This window comes from Balearica regulorum, chromosome 2 (assembly GCF_011004875.1).
Source record: "Balearica regulorum gibbericeps isolate bBalReg1 chromosome 2, bBalReg1.pri, whole genome shotgun sequence".
Taxonomy (NCBI): Eukaryota; Metazoa; Chordata; class Aves; order Gruiformes; family Gruidae; genus Balearica; species Balearica regulorum.
Window position 1 is genome coordinate 166,257,444 of NC_046185.1, and position 21,433 is coordinate 166,278,876.

The 21,433-nt window shown below is 44.6% G+C and overlaps 1 protein-coding gene across 4 annotated transcripts in view; it reads right to left on the reverse strand.

The window, feature by feature from the left end:
* ALS2CL (ALS2 C-terminal like) overlaps nt 1-21,433 on the reverse strand; it is a 47,044-nt gene that overhangs the window by 1,419 nt on the left and 24,192 nt on the right. For all 4 annotated transcript variants that reach the window (XM_075746870.1, XM_075746872.1, XM_010307667.2 and 1 more), the window contains 19 exons: nt 21,120-21,239; nt 19,274-19,350; nt 18,796-18,862; nt 17,898-18,094; nt 15,372-15,437; nt 14,483-14,581; nt 12,691-12,849; nt 12,278-12,389; nt 10,672-10,749; nt 9,048-9,175; nt 7,621-7,794; nt 7,153-7,246; nt 6,411-6,568; nt 4,871-4,939; nt 3,716-3,889; nt 2,803-2,845; nt 2,299-2,360; nt 1,289-1,438; nt 200-296 (listed from right to left, as the gene is read on the reverse strand). In XM_075746870.1, the coding sequence (XP_075602985.1) occupies nt 200-296; nt 1,289-1,438; nt 2,299-2,360; nt 2,803-2,845; nt 3,716-3,889; nt 4,871-4,939; nt 6,411-6,568; nt 7,153-7,246; nt 7,621-7,794; nt 9,048-9,175; nt 10,672-10,749; nt 12,278-12,389; nt 12,691-12,849; nt 14,483-14,581; nt 15,372-15,437; nt 17,898-18,094; nt 18,796-18,862; nt 19,274-19,350; nt 21,120-21,239 (2,124 nt within the window). The remainder of the gene's footprint in view (nt 1-199; nt 297-1,288; nt 1,439-2,298; nt 2,361-2,802; nt 2,846-3,715; nt 3,890-4,870; nt 4,940-6,410; nt 6,569-7,152; nt 7,247-7,620; nt 7,795-9,047; nt 9,176-10,671; nt 10,750-12,277; nt 12,390-12,690; nt 12,850-14,482; nt 14,582-15,371; nt 15,438-17,897; nt 18,095-18,795; nt 18,863-19,273; nt 19,351-21,119; nt 21,240-21,433) is intronic.

Consider the following 21,433-nt stretch of genomic DNA (forward strand, 5'->3'; position numbering starts at 1 on the left):
AGTGAAGCCATGCTGCCCCCACAGATAAAAGATTAAATCTGCACATTATAAATTAAAGGTAGACTAGAAGGAAAATAACCCGTGCTAAGCATAATAACAGCCCTCTAAAATTAAAAGGGAGTATAACGCATCAGTGCCTGTACTACTCAGGAAAGGCTAATGCAGCACGCAGCCATCACTGTTGAAAACGTTTCCATACCTCCAGTGCTGTTAACAGAAAGTCGTACAGTCCTCCTTGATTGTTGGGGTCCATCAAGTCTCTGATCAGATGGATTTCAGCTCCCAGGTGCTGTATTCTAGGAAATAAAGAAAAAAGTCACAACTAGAACAACTCTCTGGGCACCGGTGTTTGAAATCAGATTATGGAGAGAAGGAGGCACGGATCTGGAAGTCCATTGCTGATTCCTTGTGTGTCACCTTGATCTTCTGGAGGCTGAGTCCTTGAGGTATCCAGCATGACTGGATCTCAAAGATGCTCAATCATCGGAAAATTTCAACTCCTCTATTTTTCACAGTCTCTCACTCCCCTCCTTTCTCATCTACAGTCGAGAAAGCTGCCTAGCAAACAAACCTGTATCATCCAACATGACTGAAAAAGAAAAAAAAAAAAAAAAGCTGCTGGATTTCATGGCCCCACGTTTAAACATTTCACCCTTTTTTGGAGGCCAAGCATATCCAGGAAGTCAGTCAAGGATTTTGACTCAAATTTGCCAGGGAAAAAAAATAATATATAGATACGTTCTACTGGAGGTAAGCAGGTTCCTGCAGTTCCAGTGAAAGCACAAAGTCTCTTCAGCATAAATGTGTTACATTTACAGTTATTCCTATACAGAAAAAGTCTAATTACTAGATGGTCAGTGATCAAGACATTCCTAGTCTCCAGGGTCAATCACAGCACCCTGTTGAATGGGAAATAGCAGATGTATGATATATAGATGATGCCTTGAAGGCATCAACAATTGCCCTTCAAACGCTTCACATTCCTATTTTCTACAGTAATCTGTGATGCAGGTAAAATGACATTTCCCAGGACAACCCTGAATTATCCTCTTGGATAAGAGAGGGACACTCAGGAAGTCCCTAGCCGCTTTATATCACGGCCAACACCATCACACCACAGCTGGCAGACAACAGCACACAAAAACCCAAATACAGCTCAGGAAAAAGCATGTTAAAACGCAAACCCCAGTTTTTCATTTAAACTATTTGGCCTGGAAACGTGGCTGTCCTTTCTCTGATGGAGGTACCACACAACAACGGGACTGGGAAATGAAAAGCTTCCACTTACTTTGCTCGGGATACAACATACATCAGTAGAGGCAACAGGTCATCCATGGGGAGCTTGTAGTCCTTCTCTACCACTCGGGACACTGTGCTCTCTATCTCCTCATATGTCTTCTGGAGGATCACCAGCTTTTCCCGGGGATCCACCGTGGTGCTGCCAGTGTGAAAACAGCCATGTCAAAGATGCTTCCACTATACAGCTAAAGGGATAAAGCAGCAGAACTAAAAAAACCTCAGAGTAGACCATCATGCTACAGAAATAGACTGTCAATCATCTCAAATGGCTGCACCAAAAGGGGTCAATAAGGTTGTGCCAGGAGGCATTACCAGGCTGTAACACCATCCAGATGGACCATGAATCTTCCCAAGCCCTGAGTATGAACTGCTCACCCTAGAGTCAGTCTTTATTTTAGACAGGACTAACCTGAGTCACAGTCCTTCAAGTAAAAGCCAAAGAGCATGGGTTGAATCATTTTGGGCAGTTCTATCAAGATATTACTCTTACAACGGACTAATACAGTTGTCACATCTGTAAAGTTTTTTCTGCCCGTAACGCCCTGCCAAGGTACACATAGCCTGTGCAGACTTCCCTAGAAGATAAGGCACGTTGGAGGCTCTAACCAGGACTAATGTACTTAGGGACCTGAGAGCTCCTGTCTGATGGATCCCTCAACACTTCTTTGCTCCCCTTTAACTTCCTTCCCACTCGTTACTGCAGCACCATCCCCTAAGCTGGACTTCAAGCCAATAAATCAAGCTAAGCTTCTTCAATTGAGCTCTGCTTTGCTAAACTAACATCTTGGGATGCCACACCGGATGGATAACCCTCATGTAGCTCCATGTGTCCAGAGCAATGGGCTCTATCATGACCCTGCAGTCACAGCCAGGCCCAATTTGCTATGCTATTTAAATTATCTTGCAGGCTGACCCAAATATGCTTTTGTAAACAGATGTAAATTTACAACTTTCCCATCAGTTCTGGTTGTCAATTGGAGGTTATGGATGGTGACTTACATCAGCTTCTGCAAACACTCTGTGGCGGACAGGAAGCACTTGTCTTTGATAAGGGACCGCCTCTGAAAAGGAGATAAAGAGTTGAGCCTCTGCAAGAGCATCTCTCCGAGAGCCACCATGTGGCTCCTCAGTGCTGGACCCAAAATAAGCATTTTTGCTGCCCAGAAAGGAGGGCGAAATAAAGCTGTTGTAGACAGTGCCACTCTGAACGCACTTACATGTCTACAGTGCCACTCTGAACAGAGATATCTTTGAAAAGCCACCGAGCAGAGCATTACAAAGCAACCCTATGCAGAGCTCGTATTCCCATCCATGGAAATTCACATGCAGTAGCTACAGACCGTAAATAATTAATGCATGTCACGTAGCTCTGATTTCTGAGTGCAGCTCTGATTTCTGCCCTGTGGTTACTTAGGTGAAGGTCGATCATTAGCCAGCACCAACACATAGCCTCAATGCCATCTCACTAACACACCAAAGATAACTCTGAGGGTTATTTCTTACCTGGTTGGTTGTCAGGGTGAGATCTTTCAGAGGCCAGAGGTGTCTGAAAGGAGATTACAGAGACAAGATTTAGAAGGCAGATGTCCACGTCTCAACTCTACCCTAAGTCAGTCTTGACTGTTTTTATCTCCTCGTTCAAGGTGATGCTAAAGTCTTGTAGGTGCATGAGGCTTTGTTTGCTCTTCTCATTACACCTGCTACAGGAAGAATTAATAGCTTAGACTCATTAACCCGAGTGTAGGGTTCATTTTACTCACAGATGCTCCTGTAATAATCAGTGGAGAGTTTTGGCACCTTCAGATTCAATTCCTGTTCCCCTGTCTAGACTAAACCAAATTGCCAAATTGAGACTCTGGGTCTTCTGCTACCCTGCTTCAGCACTTGAGCTGCAGATGATGCTGTGTTAGAAAAGCTCACGTGCCTATTGAGTCCGAGTCATTGGTCCTCACCCATCACCTCCAAAGATAGAACTAGGTGAAGGAATGGGTGAAGGAAACATCTGGCTCCATAGCCATTCCCCTGTGTTGAGACTGTGTGCCCACACTGCTACAAGAACTACCATTTGTTGGATACAGCTTTTTCTGAGACACGTTTATAAACTATATCTGATTATTTCTGTGTTGGAGCAGACAATTTGTTTGGTGAGCTAGAAAAGAATATTTTTGCTGAAGGAAAATAAAAGCATAGACAATAGCAGCTTTCCACTGGTCAACGTTGTTCCAGACAGTATTGCAGCCACTCTGTGACAGGACTTCCTCCAACAGACTAGGGAAAACTTCAGTCCTACAGCCAATGATGGACCCAGCAACAGGTTATATGTCCTTTCCTCCTGTGCCATCAGAGCTTCCCCTCGCTGCTACCTTCCCACCTGGTATCATGGGGTTGTGTCCTGGGATGAATAACTGTCACTTACTTCTGCACATCCAGAAACTCTAGCAGCTTGATGTCAGGAAATAGACTTAGGTCCACGATCCCTTGGCAGTACAGGTCATCTTCTCTTTCATGATAAAGCATGTAGAGCATGAAAAGCTCAGGGTAGAAGCAGGGCAAGATCAGCGGCAGGACCACACTGCATGCCTTCTGGTCACTATGGTGAAGAAAAGCAAAGCAGAGTCCTGAAGTGAGACCTTTAACCTTGAGGCACATGGGACACAATGGAAAAGGCACCTCCTGAGACTGCAAGGTGTTCTCCTTATTCTCCCCTCCTTCTTCCACCTCTGAGTTCAATGTCACAGCTGGACAGTAGTGACCTATATAAACACTCTCATGCTGAAGATGCAAGTGCATCTTATGCTGTAGGACAAGACAGGATACTCTTTCTCCGCAAAGTCTCCTTAGTCACTGGGAGAAACCTGGAGCACCAGAGACCTATCTCCAGCTGTTCTCTCTGAGCTGTTCCAGTAGAGCACTTGTCATTGCTTAAGGAAGACAGACCAAATAAATTCAGATAAATTTTCCAGCTCTTTTCCAGCTGTTTACAATTCCACCAACCTCTTGGCTTCATCCAGCCCACATGGTGATGGCTGCAGATTACAGCAAAGAGAAATCTAGACCAAATGGGGACAGCTGAACAAAGACATTTCTTCCCACCCCAAAAACCCTAAACCTGTATCTCCCACAATTATTCCTACCTTCTTATTCTAGGAACATCATGTCTTCTACCTCTTCTGCCACACTTCCCACACTGTACTCCCTATTTGTAGGCCTGCCTTTCTTCTCAGTGCTGGTATGGAAGTCACCATGAACAAGTTCCTGTGACTAATGCAAAGCACACGGTAGTGCTGGGACTACTGCCTCGCACACAATCACGCTGCTGCACAGTTGCTGGTGTGGGTAAACTTGCAAGGCTGTGTGTCACACACACGTCCAACTCTATTCTGCTACAGAACATGATTAGAAGTTGCTCTCATACCTCAAGTAGGACTGCCGAAATATTTGCGCTCAGAGAAGAGTATAGGCACTAAACCTGGCTCAAATGGACAAATACAATCAGTTCAACACTTAAGATATTTTAGAAGACACCCCGTACATCCAAACATCTTAGAATTAAACAACTGGTGACGCATACCTTGTATCTCCATCCACACACCTTGCAGGCAGTTGGCCTTTCTGTTCCAGTGCCAGATGGAGCAAACCCCTAGAAAAGGAGTAGAACCAAGGTTTAGTCCCCCCCCTCCTTTTTTTAAGGGTAATTTGTTTTTCACAAGTGAGGAGCTCAGCTGTCCCAGCACCAAGCGGGGTATTAGTAAGACTCTCTGTAATCCTTGTAGTGTTGTTTTTGTATTCAAGTTTCACAATTTGAGGACTTTCTCCATTACCAGCAGCAGCCGCCAGGAGTGAATAAGTGTTTCAAAAATCTCCATAGCTTCTGAAGATTAGGGTGGTCACTCTGGAGATCCTAACTGTGGTCTGCATTGAGCACCATTTCCTTGTATTTCCACTCAAGACACATGAGGTTTCAAGACCTGTCATACCAACCAGTTCTCCAATCTATCTATGAACATTAGAGGATGTTCATGCTCTACTCTGAAAAAGTATCTTGCGATTGTCTTGATATTTCCAAAACTTCATAATCTTAAAATGGGGATTAGGCAGACGTTGCCTTTTTGTGGTGTAGAAGCATCAGCCTAGGAAACTTAGCCAGGGGCACAGCAGAGCAAGGTGGGTCTCCCTCTCCACACTGCATATGAAAGGTCTTGAGGCATGAAACAAGCTTTCCAAGGTACGCGCTGAGCTCAGAAGCACCTTCACATGAACCAGGATGTCAGCCCTGTTGTAATGTTCATGAACACAGCTCAGATGAACTGAATTACATCTGACTGTTGCCATCAGCTGTGCTGCTGTTCTCAGTCTGCTCCAGGACAGACAACCCCTCATCGTGGGGCTGGCAGCCTTCCTCAAGCAGACAAGGCTACGCTGATAACAACAGAGCTTTTATTCAACCCCTTATTTTTAAGGCAATACCACTGTGAACACAGCTAGAGGCAGAGCTCCCCACCTCTGCCTACTGTGGCATTTCTTGTATCTTCTCCTAAAAGATACTCAAACAGCAACTGGACCCCAATCACGCCTTTGACCCAGTCTGTAATTACCCATGGACACAACCACACAACTGAACAACCTCATTTTAGAGTCAATACCAACATCAGCCTAGCCTCAACAAGGCACTTTCACTGCGTGTTCTTAACTCCTGTTGAGTTGAGGCATATTAAGCTTAAGCTATTTTTCATTCATAGATATCAAACACCACCATTGTGTGCTCTGAAATACTTTGTTGTCCTCGTTACTTAGTGAGGTTTCTTGCTCTTATTTGTGCTTGTCTAAATTCTTACTGTGAGCTCATTGAGCTGCCATAACTCGCTGAGATTTAGTCACATTAAAGCCCCTGGGTCATGTACTGAGCAATGAGCATAATAAAGGTTTTCCAGGTCCATATGACCTCAGTTATTGCAAATAACTCTTTATCCAGCACCATTCTGAAGTAACTCTCCCAAGAAATATGTTGTGACATAAAGTAGCCCTGTCACCTGAAAAAATGATCCCAATGGTCTACTCCACAATCCCTCTATGTTCATACCCATTGGAAGGGCTCAGTGTGCTTGACTTACTGGTAAAACTCCCATATTTTCTTTGCATAGTACTTGACTTCCTCTTGTGCCATAGTCAGCAAATGTCTGTTGGCCCCAATCCCAGAATATGTTGCCTGAAAAGCTATCGTCAAGGCCTTCAGCAGCTTTCCCAGTGGGTGCAGAGAAGACTTCAGTGCCTGCATGATAGAGGAAAATTAAATTTTACAAGTCAGCCCTTGTCATTAGGAGAGGATAACACTGAAAGGCCACCCAACCTTCTCTTTTCAGCAAAGGAGAACAAGCCTAGGGGTAATCAACTATAGTTTTGGTCTATTTTTGCTGCTGTAAGCCCATTCTCCTCCCACTATCAGGCAGAAACGTGCTTAGTAGAATTGCTGCTCTGATGAGATTTGCTGTGACATACAAGAGAGAGCAAAGGGTGCTTCAGGGAAAGGCTGGTTGAGTGAAAAACAATCACTGAGAGAGCATGGAAATTTATTAATAACTTCCAGCAGCTGGTTATTTCTTGACACAGTTTGAGAACCAAGAGTGAAGCTTTATCATCACTTCCTGGCCTGTACAGCTGTACACGAAATGGGTGAACAAAAAGCATGAAGGATAACTCTCTTCTTCACAAGCATAGGTACTCTCACACAACTTAATGAAGACTCTTGAAGTCATTCGTAACATTACACGTGCTAAGAGAAAGCAACAGAAAGTTGCTACGACTTGTGTCCGTGTCTGGTGGACAGACGTGGATCATTATGCCTTTAAACTTTACCTTCTCTAAATAACTCTGTAGTGACTCCAGCCCCTGGTGCTGGACAAGCTCTTCAAGAATATCTTCTATCTTCCAGGACACATCCTCAGTCCCCCTGAAAAGATGAGAGGTGAGAAAGGAAAACCACACAATGAAGCACTAGGATAAATCCAAACTCGTATTGCAGGTAGATTCCAAGGGGGTTGTAGACTATTAGAACAAATTAATTTTTCTCTACCCTTTTCAATGGAATTGCTCCACTGGCTCACAACACCTGCAATTATTTAAATTCATTGCCTTTGGCTCCCCTTGCAACACCCCAAGTCCATCTCAGGGCTGCTCTCAGTTCATCCTCCTGTCTCATGAGCAGGAGCAACTGGGTAATGCTTGGGTTAATAACTTCAACACATGGCAGACCCTAATGTAAACCACTATCCTCTCTACACAAAAGGGCTCCTCTGTTGCAAGGAGGGCATGTAATGCTCATACCTTTGGCAGAAGAGGTACTCCTGAGATTTCCGCAGCTCCTTGCTCGTTTGTATGTGGAACCCCACAAAAGACTCCTCTGTTTCTTCTTTGCAGCCAGAATGGATGAACTCCAGGAACTGGTCATAGATTCCCTTCCATCTCTTCTCCACTGGGAACTCCTCGAGGCCCAGCTGACTGCAAAACATGACATGGCATTAGGCTTTTCTGTGTCCCTCCTCAGTTATTTCAGACTTCACCTTCAAATATGGAAGGTTCTCCAGAATCAGATACTAAAACAAGAACTCTTGGAGCAGAGAAAGATGGCAGCGCCTAACTTGTAATTCAGTGAAAAGCAACTCAAATCTATCGTCCTGACAATGAGGTACTTTGGGTGAAGAAAATTTCCTGGTGCATGGAACATCAATAATCTGAATCTTGCTGGTGAACTGATCACAGACTTTCTGCTCCACTTATGGACGTTTCTAAATATAGACTGTTTATTTCAACTGAAAGCCTGCAGAAAAGACTGATAGCAAGAAGACAGTTTAGCAACCACCAGCAGTCACTGTTGTTGCCTGAAAAGCACAGGAAACGGGAGCTGTTTCTGCAACATAGATACTCTGACGGACTGGAAATGTTCTGAAGAGGAAAGAAGAGGAAATTGAACTGGACTCCCCTTAGAGGACAGCCACCTGTCTTTCCCACTGGGACTCCTTCATTTGGGCTCAACTGGCTGAACCCAGGCCCTCCAGCCCGGCAGTGAGAGCATCCCTTTGCAGGGTTCAGCCCTGAGGATAAGAGTCTACACCAAAGGATGTGGCCTGACAGCTTCAGCTCAGTTACTCCTGCCCTGCATTCGCACCGTTGCCTGCCAAAGCAGCGTCAGCACCCCACAAAGCTTTGATCCTGCCTCCGCAGCCTTCCTCCTCATAGATCACTACCCAATCCAAGCTCTTCAGAGCTTCACGTGCTACGCTTCACTCCTTGATTTTTGGTAGCTTTCCTAGCTCTACAATATCAGCTGATAATATTCATGTAGTAGCACAGAGGGACAGGAAAGGAGCAAGTGATGCATTTTAGCTTTGCCTGTATAGCTTCAGACCTGTCTGTGTGTTTACATGGAAATGCGTGTGTGCACACACACGTGGAAAAATCACTGAAAAAGTTAAGCCTCCAAAACTCTCTCCAGTATGAGGGTGGGAGTATCTCTGGATGGATGGTGACAGGACAGGAGCAGAACAGCTGTTTTCTGCTTCCTATATGACATTAGATTAAATGACAAACTGTGGTCTCATTTCCTCCTCCTCTCCTTGCACATAAAAAACCCGTTTTTAGATCAACTCTTTCAGGCAAGGAATGTCTTGATCCCTATAGGGACTGATCTGGTACTCCTCTAGGTAGAGTCAAAATACAAGGCACAACCCGAGAAGTCAGCTGTGGTTGCTCACGCTTTGGTTATCCTGTCATCCAGCTGCTCGTTCGATGTGTTCAGGATGCCATGCGTCTGAAGGCCTTGGCCCAACTTGTTAGTAAAGGTTCCCTCCAGAATGAAGCCATTGGCAAAGGACAGCTTTCCCTGCAACAGAGAAATAAAGGGTTATTCTGCCAAGATCTCATTAGTGAGAGGAAACACGCTGGACCGAGATCTCAAATTCTCTTTTCAACAGAGCCAGCTCCTGAAACAGTGACTAAGAACATCTTCCAGCACGGAGGTGCACATTTTCAGCATCCAAAGCAATAGTGTCATTAAGGTGGCAGTCACTGGAGAAAACATGTCCTTGCTATTGAATAACACACGTAGGATTCTGGAGGGGAAAGACTGGCACAATCATAGAGTAAAACATTCACATTATGCTTTACAAATACCCAATGTCTTCTTTGACTTATAAAATTTTCTGGCTTAAATTTGACAATCGTTATGTCACGAACACATGAAACTTCAATTTCTCCTCTTTTTCCTCTGCTTGTAAAAACCACAAGCAAGTTTGGCCTCACAGGTAGCGGGAATCATATGATATTCACCATAAGCACTTTCAAAATGTTTGCTGCTACCAAGAAAAACCTTAAATTCTCTGAGGCAAATACAGAAGACATGTAGTAGCTTGACTTAAACTTAGAAGTTTTAATTAAATTAAATCCAAAGCCAAACAATATCGTATTGAATACAAGCCCGAGATCCTCATTGCTAATAGCAGGAAGCAAGACATCTTTAGATAAAGAATGGATTTTTCTAGACTAATCACTCAAACTAAACATTAGTTTTAGAAGAAGTTGTATCTATAATCAGTCTCTGCAAAATCCAGCCCAAGTCTTCTGGCTGAAGACGATGATGACAAACTCTTCCTCCCATGACAAGTCAGTAAATGACAGGGCTCGTTTGCAATCATTACCAGGAGTCTATTTTGACATCCACTCAGGCTGACATAACCACACACTTCCTGTCAGACTCATCGTAGATTTCTGTAACAAGCCAGAGGAGTAGTTTTCCCTGCAACAGGGCACTTTATGAACACTTTTGACCAGATATTTCTGTTAAAGATCAACCACAAAATGTTGAACATGTCGGTGCAGCGTCCAGATTGCAAAATTAAGCTTCCAAGATCCCTCAGCTATGTTAACATCTTGGTTACGTTACCGTAGCGCTGGTACTGCAACTCCGTTTTGTTTATACATCATCTCCTGTGTTCCCAACCACTACAAAGGCTAAAACATTTGTTCTATGAATACAAAAGCATCCCAACTGCAGCTGCAAAGCACAGCCAAAAATGCCCCACAAATAACAAAACAACCCAAAAACCCTCAATGCAAACAAAACAGTGAAAAACAAAACAACACACAAAGCCCCCAGCTACTTGAAGTCTCTTGGCTGCAGCCTTCCTTCTGTGAATAAGACTCATAATAGAAGAAAGAAAAAAAAAAAATCAACCAAAAAAAACCCCAAAACAGGAAAATGTTATTTTCTAGGGACTGGGGGAAGTTGAGCAGGAAAGTATGAACTTTGAAGATGAATCCATCAGCCCTTCTGGAAAGCAAGCAACTGTATAGAAAGGCTGAGATGAAGGAAGTGCTCACCTTTCCAACAAATGTTAGATCTTCGGTGAAGTTCCCTTCGTAGACAGAGTCATCTTCCAAGAGCAGAATCCCAGAACCCTTCATTTGAAAGCAGAAGTAGTGAATTCATGACATTGACTTCCTACCTACTCAAGTTCACCTAGAAACAGCCACTGTCTTGGAATATTTATGGGCTGCCAATTCTGAGAACCTCTCTGAAAGCCCAACATAGCATTGCAATGCTCAAGAGAAAAGCAAGGAGGTGCTCTAGAGATAACCCAACCCATAATCATCACTGCACAGAGGAGACGTACTGGGTAGTCAGGAGGCGTTAAACAACAGTACTATTACGTTCATTTTCCCAGAACAAGGAACAAAAGGCAGGCTCCTGTTCCAAGAACGGTCACCAAGAACTGCCATCCAGGTCAAATTCGTGGTCCTCCCAATCCTATGACCTTTTCGTGATTGTAGCCAATGGTGTCATTCTTTGCAAGATGATTAAGAGAAAAGAGGAAAGCAGCTGCTATGTAGAAGTAGCTTAGTCCCTTGCTGTGCAGTCAACAGAACTTTAACAAGCTACTCCTAACCATTCATAAAATAACTCGTTCCATTACTTCCCAACTCCCATGGCTGCTTACAGTAGCACACATTTCAGGGAAGGAGCACCAAGATGCAGAACAGACACAGGATAATTTATACCAATGGGGGAAGATTCCTCTCACTGGGGCTTAGCCCGTGGTTTATACGTGGGCCTGAAGGTTTATACGTACCCATACCAGCCAGAAAATGTGGTCACTTCTAAAGCTGTAACACATTTTCCGCTGGAATGGTTTTCTTGATGGAAAGCGCCCTTTCTGGCAAAAATAAAAGGTTTCCAAGGGAAGCTTCTTGGCCATACCAATTTTCCACTAGGAAAACTGAAGAGACTGCTCCCCACCCGGAAGCCTTGTGAAGTTAAAGGAGCCTTTGGCAGCTGGCAGACCAAAAGACAGCTTTATTTTGGTTCCCCGCAGATGGAGTTTTTATGGAAAGTCCTTCCGACAAAGTTTCCATGCTAAACATTTTGTCCTAATTTGGTGAGTGGGGAAGGGGTTGTTTGTTTTTTTAAGTGTGTATTTTTCATGAGAAGAAATGCTTTTATTTCCAAGCCAGTCCTAGCGATGCCAATTCCTTTTGCTTTCCCCTCCAACATCTAAATTTTCAGTGAACTGGACAGCCAACTTGTCATGGGTAAGCTCACATTGGAAAGATAAAGCCTTAATGATCTCAAAGACAGATGTAGTATGATATATATCTGCACAGCACTTCACATATGAGTTCTGGTCTATAATTCTGACCTGATAGTAAGTTAAACAGCCAGACCTATAAGGTGCTTTAGCACGAGCAAGGAGAATTGACAGTCTCACATCTAGTTCCTATCTGCACCTCATGAAGGTGATAAGAAACAAGACTTCATCTAGGCCTTCCTCTTCAAAAACATTATTGTGATAAAATGTCAATGCTTAAGTTTTCTTGCTTTCTATTTTCCCTTCAAAGATTAATTAGGAAGTGAAATCTTAATCTTGCCCTTGATGGGCATGGGCCATGTCCCACCAACCTAGAGAGTCCACTGAAGATGGGTACTCACCACCATTTTATCAGCATGAAATGTTCTTTGATAGCAGACACCCGACTGGGTTACTACAATGCCTTGTCCATGTTTGTGATCATCGAGCCATGTCCCTATGTATCTCTCCCCTCTGGAATGTAACGGAAAACAAATCATGTTTTTTTCCCAAATCATGTTTTATTAGACCTTAGTCAGTTTGATGTATCGCTTACTGAGGCTAGTTTTACCTGATATAATGCTCTATGCAGCACAACTGCCAGACGTACTGCGCAAACTCAATTCATATAATGCTTCCCCAGGAGTTCAAGCCTTATAGCCGAGGCTGAACACATCCCCCTTTCATCCCCAAGTCCTCCCTATCAAAGCCCCTGCCAACAGAGGGATAAAACTGTCAGGCACCTAACGCCAGCTCTGATCTATACCACCTTTACCTATCTTTGTCTTCCCAGACTCCATATCCATTCTTCTTGTCATTTTCCCACTGTCCTGTGTATTTAAATGGATGGTCAGCTGAGAGGTTCTCCAGTATCCCAAACCCTTGACGCACGTTGTCTTTAAAGTAACCTTTGTAGACCATATCATTCCCATACCTGCAGGGAGAGAGACAGACAGAATTTAAGACTGTGACTATTTGATAGCTACTATTGAAGTAGGAAGCCAGGAAAGTCAGTAGATTAGGCTCATCTGCCTGCTAAATATTCCAAATATTTGACTGATTCATCTAGAGCCTGCAGTTGTTCGCTGTTAGGAATACGCATCGCCCAAGCTAGTCACTCCACAGTTAGCTTTCAATGTTATCAAAGGACACAACACTTAGGCGTGTTATTGTCCTGGGAGAGGCCACTCAGTCATTGACCTCTCACCAGCCAGTTTGCAGTGACCACTGGTTAATCCAGAGTGGGGGCAGATAAGATCAAGCAGGAAGCCAGATCTGCCTTCACCTTTCTACACTTGCCAACCACCCACCTCCTGGGCTCATCCCCCTGAGAAGAGTTCCCCTAAGCTCCATCCATGCTGGCCAGCAGATCTTCACTGCTACAAGAGAAAGCACTTATGCTAAGCAGAGCTAGCATCTATAATTATCAACAGGCTCTCACATTTGACACCAGAGACACTAGCGCAGCGCTGCTCAGCTGGCTCCAACTTCCCTAGAGATTTCTGCACGTCCTGTGCTCTGAGTTTGATTCATGAATAAGGAGCACAACAAGCAGGTTGTAGGAAGGAGGATGGCCACGGTAAGCAGCTGGAAAGTTGGGCTGCGTGCTTTTCTCTGCCACGGTTGGCTCAGTGAAAGCAGGGATATGTACGTACAGTAACAATGGGCACTCCAGTCTTCACATTGACCAACGCATTTGGCTACAAGCCACGTGTGACCTAAGCAAAGACGAGGATGCTGTTGCGCTCACTGCTACATAAACAAAGCAAGCTGGTCCTCTCCGTTTAACCCTGTAGGCTGCAAATGAAACTGGTTTATACCTACAACCTGTGGAGCAGGCCTCCGCTACCATTTCTGGCCTTCTAAATGGAAGGTAGATGGTGGGTGAGTCTGGGACACCACCATGTGCCCACAATACAGTGCTTGACAGACTGGGCTCAATCCAAACTCCCAGCAATGCTTTGAGATGCAGATGTACAACTGACTGTTTCCAGAAGCATTTTGATAAGTAAAAAAGAAAACCTTGGATTCCATTTAAGTTAAGCTCTGGGTTTAAGCTCAGAATTTGAGTGATCATGAAAAGCCAACTGGGAGAACCAGTCCCCTTCAGCAGTTTAGGATAACAATTATGACTTTCAGACCAACAATCCCACCCATCACTAAGGAAGCTACTCTGTACAATATTTAGTTCAGACGGAATGGCCAGGAGAGAAAGAGAGAGCTGTAGGCTCCACCAAGTCTGTCCAGGGCTGATGGCACACCATGCACTCTCTGGTCTGCAACCACAAGCATGAATGCAAAATTATATCCTCACCTACAGGGCACAGAGGATGTTATGTCAGGTCGTTACAATGGTCATAGCTTGCAGAGAAGATCTCACTATGCTAATACTCAGGAGACTCAGGGCTTGTGAAGAAACCACGCTGCCCATCTCCAAAACAAAAGCTTCTGGTGCCTGAATTACCCTGGGTTTTACACTGTGACTGAGCCTTTCACAGTGAGGTGGGAACATTAAATACACAGAGTCCCCTTTTCCCCCTCAGAGTCCATCTTTGGGTTTTACTTACTCACAGATTCCATATCCTCTCATCTTGCCCTCATACCAGTGGCACTTATAGCAGTCATACCGGTCTTCGGATCGCCGTGGGACAAGGCATATTCCAAACCTACAAGGTGCATATGGCAGAGGTCAGCATGGCAAAAGGCGACTCAGTTGTACTGGAAGACTGAGGACCTTCCAGACTCCCAAGCTGATTTACATGGTTGGGGTCAACTCTACCTCTGACACTATTTCCAGGTATCGACGGACTTGCTCCAAGGAAGAGCTCCTTTCCTTCTGAACTGCAGTCGGTTTCCCATTGCTTCTTCTACAGAGCTACTTTCAGTGTTTTTTCCTGTCTCTCCCCTCTCCCCACTTTAGGAGCTGAGTTAGCCTACCAAAGTAATTGCTTTGGTCCAAACAAAATGTTTCCTTAATCCTGACACAAAGTATTTGAGACTTTTTTTTTTTCCCCTTTAAAAACCTAATCTGTTTCTCAAACTCGTGTAGAAATGAGAAATCTAAAAGTCTTATTTTCAAAAAGTTTTAGGAAAATAACGTTTGAATTTCATAGCATAGTTTCTTTTCCCTGTGAACTCCTCATTTAAGAGAGGTTTTTAAAAATATCTAAAAATAACTTTTTCAAAGTACTTCACACAAATAAATTCACATAGATTTAGAGATCAGGGATCAAACTCATCCAGCTGGAGATGTCTGCATCTGAATGTGCCACATGTGCACATTTCTTATTGTAGTCACTGTCAATCCACTCACTCCAGGTTACAACCTACTCAAGCTGAAGCCAGGTGTCCAAAATAGGTCAGATGAATTGGGCCTACAAGACGCCAGTGTCCCTGTACCTCTGGGAGGTACCATTTCTTAGCTTATTTTGAAACACCCTGTTTTTTAAGGCTTACCCATGCTCCAAGCCATCTTTGAAATCTCCAACATGGTTGCGTCCGTCACGCCACTTCAGTGTCCCCCTGCAATTCAAAGCAAATATTACAGAAGGGAGATCACCAGCAACGTTCACAGCTGCAACAGAAGGTATCACAGCACAGCCTAGAAATGGCTAACATCAAAACATTTCCTCAGGGAACAGAGACACACAAGTTCTCCGAGCACCTCTGGGACCTTCATTTGCACTGTAAGGATTTAATACCATAATGTTTTCATGACCTGGAATGAGCAGGAAGAACCCTCTTTCAAGTTCCCTAATCCAAAAAGCATTTTGTAGAGTTGCTAGGTCACCCATGTAGGATCTTGCACATGATCTTTTTGTCATTGCAGTGCAGCATATGATTAAGCCAGCTGAAGTTCCAGCATGCCACATCCCCATAGACAACATAATGGCACCACGGTCCAGAACTTCATTGTGTCAGGCGCCATGAAAACAAAAGAGACAAGCACTGGCCTAAAGGGATCATATATCTTTCCATCTGTTTTGTGTGGGAGTTGTAGAAATGATTACACGAGTTAACAATGCAACAATGAGACCGGAACGGTCAACGCGACGGTTAAATTACCGCACAGCCATGCCCAGTTCTGAATGCATTTCCCTCCCTCCCCGTCTCCCACTCCACCCACACCCACTCACTGTTTTAATTCTTGCATCATCCCAGACGCAGCCAGCTCCCGACACATTCCCCAACCAGAGACAATAGAAGATGGTGCAGTACCAAAACCATGATGCATTTGTTTGACTTTCATGGAGGCTGTTGCCTTAAACACCTACACGAGACAGGCTCTTGTTCTTGTATTTACAGGGAAGCAGTCGGATTCATTTTAAGTGGATTTTAAATACATTTCATTTTGCTTTGCTAGTATGAATGCTAGCAAAGGAGAGCAAGCCAGAGAGAATGCCTGCTCCAGCCATGAGGATTGTTTAAGGTACTCCTCAGCAGGAGCATCTCCTTCCCCCACACCAGGTCATCAGGGGTACTGGGACAGAGCAGTGAGGAACGCAGACTTTTTTGCTGAAGAGCCCTGATTCACACTGCTGCAGCTTTCTGCTCATGTGCTTTGTCATGCCGTTCTCTCCCTCAGAGGTGGACAAGCCATCAAGGCCAGCTTTGCTGCTCTGTAACCTTGTCACATAGAAGAGCAATTTCAGAAGGACAGCCTAGTAATTAAGCAATTAAAAATCCAGGCATTAAAAGCACCTGAAGTCACTTATTTCTGCCACAAATTTCCTGGGATGCCTCAGTCAAGTTATTTAATTTGAAGCAGCAGAGGTATTCGTTCATTTCATCTCCCCTAACCCTACGACAGAAGAGAAAGAGCAAGGAGAGGTGCTCGTCCCTCTGTGTCTGCACATAGTGGTTTCCAGATCTCTGTTAGGAGTGCAGGTGCTGGGGAAGGTGGGGATGATGCAAAGGACTGCCTCAGGCGTAGCTCTACTCTGAACACCTACTTAATGCCATTCTGGGGCAAGGCACAATCTCTTCCGCAGAGGATTCAGGATTAAGCTTTTGACTTTGGATATTCTAATTATTTTAAGGCTCTTTCAAACTAAGTCTCTACACCCTTTTTTGCTTCAACAGCAACTGTGAACAAACTGTGTAAAACTCAGGAAGTATAAAACTTCCAAATGAGTCTGTTTTGATGTCTGAGGAGGTTGGTCATACTTCATGTTTCTTCACAAAAACAGAGAGTGTGCTCTATCCTATGTCAAAGAGATTTTGGCTGGGACCGTTTAACCTTTGATTTATAGACCATTCCCTTTTGGCAGAGCTCACACCTAAACTACAGTTGGATTTAGTGAACAGCTCTCATGTTCCCAAGAAATGCATTTGAGCCTCTTTTGTACTTTATTTTTAATTCCTTTCTTAATAGTTTGGATGTTAAAATAGATTTTGATAGCACAGGATAAAACTTTTCTTTCATTCACACTCAAAGGCTTTTTATTGTTTTTTTTTTGTCATCATGACGGAAAGATTTTATGCCTCAGGCTGAGATTTTGAAAATAAACATTAGCTCAAGTCTAAGTCCTAATTACAGGTATAAGCCAATGCAGTGCTTTCAATGTGATCATTACCATGTTATTAGGGGGCAGCCTCTACAATTTATTGCACAAACCAGTATCGCTAGCGAGACACCTACAATACAATAGATCACGTGTCAGGACTCATGCTTTGACTAAGCCCTGAAATCAAACAAACGTGTCCCAACTGACCCCTGAATCTGTCCTAAACACCAGATTTCCCTCTGGAAACATGTAAGGCAGGAAACTGAGAGGGTGGCACACCCTGGGAGATCACCAACCCAGAGTCTGTGGTCTAGGACCTCAGCATGGGATGGATCACCCCTTGTCCATCTGTACCTCCGCCTGTGCATCCACCAGATCCAGAAAGTGCTACACAAAGGCAGCAGGGCCATCCTTGCATGTTCTTGCTTAGGAAAAGGTGGGGGGGGGGGGGGGGGGGGGGGGGAAGACTCCTTACTTGCCATGCGGCTTTCCCCACTGCCACTCGCCTTCATAGGATGCACTCTTGAACTTGCTCTCCAGCCTGAAGACATAGGTGAAGAAGCGGCAGGACGGGGGCTCGGTGCCTTCACCAGTCTTGCCCCACAATGGGAAATCTCGTTTCCCGTTCAGTGCCTGGCGGACAGCCTGGTTCAGCTTCCACTGCCAAACAGCCTGGGGGCAGAGGAAGAGGAGGAGTGTTGGACTAAAGAGCAAAGAAAGCAAAATAGCTCAAGAGATACTTCAGAAGCAGCAGCAAGAAGCTGTTGGTTTCCCACCAATTCTGTGCCATTCAGCTGGCCAGGTTGGTGAGTTATGGCCCATGTAGAGCATCAACAGGAGGGGTTATCTTGGGTCCTGCATCAATGCACAACAATGCTTCCATGTCATTTAAGGCTGACTCTCACCACCACTAATTGGCCTTGGCACAGGACCATGCTGATGGAACTGTACTGTCCCAAGCTCTGCAGCACACACTACTGCCCAGGGCAGACTACTTCCACCACCCAGGTATTTTTCATCTACCATCAATTGTCTAAGCCACCTCTGGCCATCTAATACAGTATTGGCTCCACAGAGAGGGGTGGGGAACAACCCAACAAACCCCACACTTCTTATTATACTGCTTCAAATAAAAAAGTGGCAAAAACCACAGAGAAAAGGCCTCAGCTGCATTTAAGCAGATGCAGAACACACTAATCTGTCTTCTGATCAGGAAGCTAATATCCTGATGCTTAGTGGGATTTCAGCTTCCACTCAGTAGTCAATGTTTTGCCTCCACTACAGAGCTGCCATCCCCCCCATGCCATTGCCCTATTTCAAAGCTTGGTGCACAGTATTTCAGGTGGAACAGAAACAGCCTGCCCAGGGCTAACCTTCATCTGCGGGTCTTTGGCAGAGAGAACGAACGTTTCTTCCGGGGTTATAATGCGGAGCCCGTACCTGTGAAACAAAAGACGTTATAGAGACTATGAAAAACACATTTCTCAGTCAAACAGCAGTTCCTGCTCTTCCCATTCCTCTTCAGTAGCTAATGGTGCTTTTGCAGTCAGGTTTTCCTTCTCAAGAGGTACTCAATTAGTCAACTCATCTTTGTTCTCCAGGTCTGGAGCCAAAACCATTTTATTGATTTCAGTATGTCAGCAAAGGCAAGCAACGCAAGTCCAAGCTGCTGTGATCCTATCTGAGAAGTGCTGCAATTACGTGTAGCCCAGAGCCAATCCCACTGGGTGGAAAGGAGACGGGACAAAGTTTTTAGAGTTTTGAATCGTTTTCTCGGTTTCACAATCAAGTCAAGCACTTTTTTTTTTTTTTTCTTTTTTTTTAACCTCCAAGTGGAAATTTTTCACTTACTGTCCTGGAGCCGATTTCTCCCTGCAGTTTTCATCTACCCACACAAGCTTCAGATCAAAACTCTGAAAGCTGTTTCCCTGAAACAAAACGGAGAAGATGTTCCTGTTATTGATGTAAACATCACACTTTGCCCCCACTCTGTCAATCCATTGAACAGCAGAGCAAGACTGGCAACACTGTAAATTCCCTCTTTCGTGGTCCACACATCTATCCCACACTATGACGACAGACCTCAGAGACTGAAGAAACGTAGGAGAAGGAAGAAAGTTCTTAGTTTAACACATATAAGTGGTGTTCCATAATGCCATAGCTACAACTAACAGTAACAGACCATCTTAGACGGCACTTATCTCTACAAGAGTTTCTTCCCTATCACGTGACAACACTTCCAAATCATCCCTGGCACCCAGTATGCCCTCATTTTGCCTATGATCCTTCTAGTACTGAGACTTCAGATGGCACAACCAATAGTGGCCCACAAGTACAACATGTAAGGAGTGACTATTTTGATCAATAGCACACCAAACAGAAGAAACTAAAATGGTTGCAATACTAGATAAAGAGTGCATTTGATATTACATCTCCCTTCCCTGACTAGAGCTGCTATCTGTAAGGATGTAGTTGGCCAAGGTTAGGTACTAGCACTATGGAGTTCACTACAAGTTAATCACTGATGTATCTACCAGATTTGAGGGAACGGGGAAGGGAGGGAGGTTCAGATTCCTCATCAGCAGACCCCTGCTAGCAGGCCAAGCTAACCAGTTCAATCCCAGTCCAGTTATATCTCCCCAAGCCTCAGTAACAGTCATCGCAGCAGATGAGACACAGTGGGTGGGAACCGTTGACTGAACAGAGATATCTACAACGTAGATATCTCTGCATGAGCTAGTTACCCTGTGCTCTCATCCTAGTCAATGGAGTCAAGGACATGATTCAACTCATCCTAGTTTTGGCATCTAAAATAGATCAGATGAACCACACCCAGACAGCGCATGTTTCTCTTCCCTGACTATAAAGGCAGCCTGGAGGCACTTGCTCACAGAGAGATCACTACAGTGCTAAGAAATCCACAATGTAGAGTCAGATGAGATAATCACCACCCTGTTTCCTCAGGCCTAGACCCTGCAAGCTGTGTAGGACTGCCCAGTGTTATCATAAAGGCTCATGTTTGGAAGAGCCCGTAAGGTCTATCAGCTCACAAGGCAGTCATGTGTTGGGACACCTGAGGGGCTGGCACATGGCTAAAGAGCAAAGGGAGGTGCGCACAAAGAGAGCCGTGCTAGATTACAGGAGCTGTCAGTCAGAGCAAGCCAAGCTGTACTTAGTTAACATGCTGCAGAACAGCTTTGAACACGTATTATTCATCTAGCTATCCATGGCTGTAGACACTCCCTGTCTGCCCCACACCCAGGCCCTAAATCCCTGAAATAGCCCCAAGAACACCTGCAACTTCTGCTCCCATGCCATGAGCGTAGTCAACCATGAAAGATCATATTTAATCCTATGCGTGAGTCTTTATAGTATAAAATCTTTGACGCATCAGGCTCCCTTTGAATAAGCAAGGACAGAAATCAACAGATGTAGGCATGGGCTTGGTTTACTAGAAAGGTGCCTGTGGTGGTTGGATAGTACATAGCTACTAGGGAAAAAGTTACGTGGACGCTTCTCTATTCCCTCTTCATTAGGCTTTCTTTTATTCTCCAGTGTAAGCCACAGGTGCATGGATCTGAGACCAGGTTTTGCCAAATGCCAAGCTCTGCTGCATTTTCAATATCAAAGGAACCTGAATTTTACTCTTGTTTATCTACGCTACGCTTCCAATCCCTCTGAAAAATCAAAGGCTCACCTGAATTAGCACAAGGACATCATCGAAGAGCAAGATCCGGTCTGATCGATTCGTGCTGGCAGAGATGGGAAGATTTTTGCTGTCTTCCAGCAACCTCCTTTCAGGTACACAGAGCATGTCCTGCAGAGGGAACCACAGAGGTCAAGATGGAGGACCAAAAGCATGAGGAAACATCAGGATTTGGGAGAAGACCTACAACTCAAGCCAATAGTTCCTGTGGAGGCCATCTGACCTGTGGCAGAGGCCGCCAGTAACAGAACTGGAGACAGCTTCTAAAGCACCCAGTGACCATAAGGTTTCTCCAAGGCTTTAAC